Genomic DNA, 6,912 nt, shown 5'->3' with positions numbered 1-6,912 from the left:
AATTTGAGCTCACCTTTTGTGCTAATTGTTGATAAAGGGGAAAAGAATTCACAAAGATAGTAAGAGATAGGGGGAGCAAACAAATGAAATGACTTTATAAGGGGATCAACTAAAATTTGAAACACACAAGTAGGGGGAGCAAGCTCTTAAACTTGTATATTGCATTTGTATCTGCATTTGCATTTGTATCTGCATTTACATATGTTTGCTTGCATGGCACGAGTTTTAAATTCTATATCCATGCTTGTGTGGTGTATGCTAGATCATAGGAAATGATTGATGAAATGAAAACTAGCATGCATAGGAAGAGTAACTAGACTTGTGCCTATCATGTAAAAACTAGGCCCTTTCATATAATGTTGATCTCATGGGGTTTTCTAGTTTTTGTGAGTGTCTAGTTACTAATGGTGCTAAGGATGGTGTTCAAATGGCAACTCCGATTGGTATCATACTTCAAAGGTCCATTCGTTACACCTTAGCATCATTTGGCAGCTATTACTCTCCCAAACTTTTTATCCATGCATATGTGCAAGCTTTCATATCCAAACTCTTAGCACATATGTAGGGGGAGCTAGTACTACCAATTTTGGGTTTATGAAACTTGTCCATAACCTTTACACATGGTAATATGCTTGGGCAAGCAACATGAATCCCAAAAGATTTTATTGAATATCTTTGTAAATAGGTTGTCATCAATTACCAAAAAGGGGGAGATTGAAAGCCCTAGTTTGGTTTTGGATAATTGGTGGAACCTATGCACTAACCTTTGGCATGAGTTGTGATACGAGCTAGGTTGGTGCAATCCAAGTTGTGAAGCATGGTGGCACTCAAATGGTGATGTTGATCACATGAAATGATGAGATGGCCACATGTGATGATGATCAAGTGCTCAACTTGGAAAAGAAGAAAGAGAAAAACAAAACCCTATGGAGATCAAGGCAAAGGTATAATTAGGGATTTTGTTTTAGTGATCAAGACACTATAGAGAGTGTGATCACATTTAGGATAGATGGCCATACTATTCAGAGGGGTTCTTAACTAGACAATTCTATCATCTAGTGCCACTAGGTGTTGGACTTCATGCATTGCATTTAGGCCTAGTGCAGAATCTGTGAGATAGTGATTAACCTTTGAAAAATGATTGTGAAAATGCTAACACACATGGACATGATGGTGAAACAGTTGGAGTGTTAGCACATTTGCAAAGGTGGTGAAAGTGGTGAAGAAACAGAGGTGAAAATGGGCTCAAGGTGCTGCCCTAGGGGCACCACACTACTATGGCGGTGGCACCGCCCCAAGTGTCTGGTGCCCACATGGCTTCGGGCTAGTGAGGTTGTGTTAGAGGGGCACCGCCGTGGCAAGTCCTGTGCACTGCCACCCCTGCGGTGGTGACCACTTGACTTTGGCTGAGAACAGCAGTGAAGAAGGCAGCCACCAGAGCGACCGGTGTGCACCGCCGAGCATAGGGAGGTCACCGCCCCTGGCACCGCCATAAAAGTCCAGAAAGGTGGGTTTTCTGGGCAGTTGGCTGGGTGGTCACCACCGCCCCAGGGGCGGTGACACCGCCACCTATATAGTGACCACCTAACTAGTCAAAATAGCCATTGAGTCGATCATTGGAGGGGCACCGCCACTCCTAGGGCGGTGGCACACCACCCTGTCTGGTGCCCGAGCAGAGACAGCTCAAAAGGGGTAACAACTCTATTTGCTTGTGTGGCTATAAATAGAGGGTGTGGCCGGCCTTGGCCACTCTCTTGGCACCTCATACACTTGTGCACACCCTTTGGAAGCTGAGCAACACACTCCACTCACTTGTTAACTTGATTTCATCATCTTGAGTGAGATTGGAGAGCCTCTAGTGCATTGCATTGAGTTGCATCATCTTGTGCCACTAGTTGGGTGATTTGGGCTGGTTATGAGCTTGTTACTCTTGGTGTTTGCCGACACCTAGATGGCCTGGTGATTGGAGGATTGTTGAGTGGAGTTGGTGATTGTCTTTGGCCTCGATCAGTTGCTTGTGAGGGGTCTTGTGCCTTCCCTAGCGGAGCGCGAAAGGCAACTCAAGTAAATTGCTCATGTCATTGAGCTACCTCACTTTTGGGTAGGTTCTTGCGGTGTCCAATTGTGTGGACGAGGTTCGTGCAACAACTATTAGACATCGAACCACCAAGTGTTGGTCGACACAACAGGGACTAGCGTGCCAGCAAGCACATGAACCTCGAGAGAAAAATCTTGTGTCTCTTGTGTGATTGGATTTCTCCCGGTGATTGGATTGTCTTCATCTTGTGATTGGTTCATTCCTCAATGCTATGATTTTTAAATAGGCTATTCACACCCCTCTAGCATATTACGACCTTTCACCTAGGTGTGCCCCTACCAACTGCTCCTCTGATAGGGTCACGTCAGGGGCGTGGCATAAGAAGACAGAGCTTCCTACGGCCTCTGGGAGCTTAGGGGCTTCTGGGCCCACATGTCAGCCCCTAGAGTCGACCTCCTTCGCCACCAAGAAGACTCCAGAAGGTCTCACCCAGGGAGGCTGGTCCATGCTAACACCCTCTGACATGCATAGTACACCGCTGCAAGACTCCTCGACAGTGCACGGTACACCACTGCAAGCCCCTCCTGGACTCTGATGCATGTTGACCATAGACTAGAATCCCCAAACCGCCTTGTACCTGAGCTATGTCATTATATAAGGGATAAGGTCAGACCTAGAGGGGAGAGGATCCTAGTTCGATCACCAGACACTCCATTCCATTCCATCTGCCTCCGCTCTGCACTGAGAGCAAGGCAACCCGGAGAGGGGCACCGAGAGCCTCTCCTCCATCGCATCACATCGTCTCCTTCCTCTCCGATGAGGGGGAGACTCCGCCGGTGGTGAGGCAACCTTAGGATTAGCACCGAGATAACCCCTACCAAACTCTCTTCCTTTACACTCTATTGTAACCCCCAGATTTTGGGTGCTCTTAAGTATAAGGATCATCACCTGCTGGACATAGGGACCGAATTGGCCAGAACCAGGATAAACCATTGCGCCTTCTCTACGTGATTCTTGTGTTCCTGAGTCCACCCGAGCCACCGAAGACCCCGTACTCTAACATCGACTCAAATAACATGGTTGCCATGGTTTTGACCCCGCGACAGCTGGCGCGCTAGGTAGGGGACATCGTCAAGTGCGATTCTGGCTCAACGGTAGCTGGAACCACCCGCCTCGTCACCGGAGCAAGCGGCGCCACCCCAGACGGCGGTGCTCGCTTCCCTGATGAGTTCTCCATCACAACCGATGCCTTTGCCCTGGGGCATGTCCTCAACTTTTAGAGCCTAGCCTACATCGCCGACTGCTACGGTGAGCTTTTTGTCCACTTCATGGGGCTGCACCGATGGGCAATGAACCCCTGGCGCCACCTGCTCTGCTAGGACTCTTGGGAGCATATCTCGAGGTTCTGGCCCATCAGATCTGATGTAGTCTAGGCCCAAACCCCACCGTGTCAGACAACTATTAGATGTTCTACATGCTAGCCAACATCCACCACCAGATCACCACCAGTGAGGTGCTCCCGCCACCTGATCGCTTCTGGTACTACCTCCTAGACCTACCTTTTGGGATATAGAACGCAGCGGCATCCTTCTAGCTAGAGCTAGAGCACATCATCAGTTGTGAGGCACCGTAGAGCATCATCCTCTCTGACGCAGCAGGGACTAACATCCTCTCGCTCCGTGCTTTCCTCGAGGTTCTCTCAAGGAACAGATCAGAGTATGACTCTGAGGACATCGACTATGATGCCCCACCATGCATGTGCTACCACGTCGATGGTGATGATCTTGCTGAGGAGGTGCCCGGGCTCACGCCGTCGGACTAGAGTCCCTGTAGCTATGCAGCCTACATTTAGGAGAAGGTGGACTACTTGTGTGTTCGGCAGGAGGACTTGGAGGCAATTGAGGCTGAGCTCGAGTGCCAAAGGCAGGACTTTGTGCGGTAGCAAACTACGCACCCTCTCGGTGACGATGATGATGCCCACATGGGGGCTCCTAGCAGCCTCTGCTTCCCCCACACAGTGTACTATATGGCACCCGCTCCTTGCCGCTGGAAGATATCTCCGACACGCTAGACCCGAAGACCAACGAGCGGCTAAACGAGGCAAAACAACTCCTCTGTGTCACCCATGAGCAGTAGGCCAAGAGTTTGGCCTCTTGGAGCTGCGCTGCGCTATCCTAGTCATCCCAAATGATGGCCACTATCAATGGTAGGTGCTCCGATGCTCACACCCCACAGGCGGCAGGGAGCAGCGGCGACACCTATGACAATAGCTTCGACCGGCCATGGACCCAAGGCGCCAAGCCTTGGCAGGAGCAAAGGTGCGACCTTTCTCCTCGGCGTCCCCCCGCATGGCACCGGATCGGTGATGACCGCGATGTCTGTGACACCATCGAGGCCAAGCGCCACGCTCAGGCGCAGTCCTATACCCCTGAGCGATGGGACGGGGGGCCCACTCCTAATCACTTCGGCCGCCTGGCATTTGGGACAACAATCAGGGCAGCCTCCTACCCTAGGTGTTTTTAGCCGCTGACACAGATCTCCAAGTACGACGGTGAGACCAACCCGGACCATTGGCTGGAGGACTATCGCCTCACCATGAAGGCTAGGGCGTTAGATGAAGACTTTGTTGTCCAGTACCTTTCTCTGCTTCTGTCAAGCTCAACCAGAGCTTGGCTCGAGTAGCTTGAGCCTAGCAGCATCCACTGCTAGGGTGATCTCCATGCAGTCTTCATTGGCCACTTCTAGGGTACCTACACCCGCACAGGGAACTCCTGGGATCTCCACAACTACAAGCAGAGGGCTGACAAGACCCTCTAGGAGTACATTCAGCGCTTCTTCATGAAGCACAATGACCTCCCAAACATCACTGACGCTGACATGATCAATGCCTTCATCTGTGGCATGACCTATGAGGCACTCATCCACGCGCTCAGCCGTGAGACCTCGTGCATGACACAGGAGCTCCTAGACGTCGCCACCTAGTATGCCATCGGTGAGGAGGTCGTCTAGGCCAACTTCAATGGGAAAGCTAAGGCCGCCAGCCACCTTAGTGGTGGTGATGGGGCCGATGATCCCACCTCATCCTAGTGACACCGCGACAGGCAAAACAAGGACCAGAAGCACCATGGGGAGAAGATGGTTGCCCCACGGGCATGCTACAAGCCTAGAACACTTTGAGAAGGCGCTCGAGTCCTCCTACCCATTCCACAAGGGGTAGGTGAAGCATCTTCTCAAGGACTATGCCACCATGAAGGGCTACATCCATAGCACCCTTAGCTAGTAGGGCAAGGCCCAAGAGGCTGCTCTGTAGGCCGGCAACCAGGTGGATGACACCCAAGAGGAAGATAATGAGTTCCTTGAGGCCAAGCACTGCATCATGATCTTCGTGGGCTCCTAGGCATATGAATCTCGCCAGCAGCGCCACATCACCGAGTAGGAGGTGAACGCCATCCACACCCTCACCACCTCGACACGGCTCTGGTGGTCCTAGACAGCCATCACCTTCAACCAAGAAGACCACCCAATCGCGTCCCCCATCTACGGCGCTACCCACTCGTGGTTAGCCTGATCATGGGCACCACGTGCCTCACCAAGGTGCTAATGGATGGGGGTAGTGGCCTCAACCTACTCTACGCTAGCACCCTCAACAAGATGGGCATCTCTTGGAGCAACCTACGCCCCAGCAAGGCACCGTTCTATGGGATTGTGTTGGGGAAGGAAGTCGTACCCCTCGGGTGCATCTAGCTCAACGTCACCTTCGGCTAGCTGGACAACATGTGCAAGGAGCCACTCACCTTCGAGGTCGTCGACTTCCCCAGTGTCTACCACACCCTCCTTGATCAACCATGCTTCGATAAGTTCATGGCCGTCCCCAACTATGCCTACCTCAAGCTCAAGATGCCCGGCCCGAAGGGGGTCATCATCGTCGACGGTAGCTTCGAGCAAGCCTACAACTGCGAGCAAGACTGCGTCACCCAAGCGGCCATGCTCATCACCCCCTATGCTCCCGACGGCCCCGGCCATGACGCAGGAAGGGCACCAGCAAAGGAGGCAACTAATATGGTGGCGGAGCTCAACCAACCGAGCATCGGCAAGGTAGTCAAGAACCATAGCGGCAGTGGTGGCTCAGCTAGCCCCTCCATCTAGGCACTTGGATCCTAAGAAGGGGCTAACCCGATCGAGGTGAGTTCTAACCTTTCCCATAAGGGAAGGCCATTGCCGAGCCATCCACCCAGAAGTGACGCCTCCCGATCCATGGCCTGCCTGCTGACCTCCTTCGTCGGCCTACCTCTCCAACAACAAGAACCAAGATAAGTCATGTCCTCCCAACCCTCTTACTTCGCTTACCTCCATTTGCTCTATTTGTTGTCTTCCTTGACCTAAGCCACCCCAGCGATGGCTCAGCCACACTAGAGGATTGATTGAGCTAACCACTTGTTGACCTTTTTTGAAGGAGGACCACTGTAGAAGGCCCCTAAGTGAGGCAAGGATGGGATGGACAGAGCAGGAGGAGTAGGCGAAAGATCGGCAAGGCGCTAATGGAGCGGCCCTAGCCATCGTGTTACTAGCTATGTCCTCTTTTCCCTCTCTTGTGTCCATTTCGTTTTTCTTTGTAGTTATCTATCTATCTCCCGATCCTTCATCGGATCGTTCCACCCCACCGCATGCTGGTCCAGGGACCCCTAGAAGGGGCATCGCTGAGGGTTCAAGGCTGGCCCACTAGGCTTCAAGGTCACTCAAAGCAACTGAAAGTGTGAGAGACATTCGGGAGGTGAGCCCACATGGCTATAGCTAGGGCACCTAGGAGCGCCCCAACCATTTTGACAAACGATGTTTCAGTACTGACTTGAGCCACTCATGGTGACCCAATGAGG

The 6,912-nt window shown here is 52.0% G+C and overlaps 1 protein-coding gene across 1 annotated transcript; it reads left to right on the top strand.

Annotated features, from left to right (window-relative positions):
• The first annotated feature begins 5,812 nt into the window (after window positions 1-5,812).
• On the top strand, window positions 5,813-6,184 carry LOC136479798 (uncharacterized). Its single transcript, XM_066477544.1, has one exon. It carries the CDS (start codon window positions 5,813-5,815, stop codon window positions 6,182-6,184), a length of 372 nt encoding a protein of 123 aa, XP_066333641.1.
• The last annotated feature ends 728 nt before the right edge of the window (window positions 6,185-6,912 follow it).

The sequence above is a fragment of the Miscanthus floridulus genome, chromosome 9 (genome assembly GCF_019320115.1).
Source record: "Miscanthus floridulus cultivar M001 chromosome 9, ASM1932011v1, whole genome shotgun sequence".
NCBI classification, from domain to species: Eukaryota; Viridiplantae; Streptophyta; class Magnoliopsida; order Poales; family Poaceae; genus Miscanthus; species Miscanthus floridulus.
This window is presented reverse-complemented; position numbering and strand designations above follow the sequence as displayed.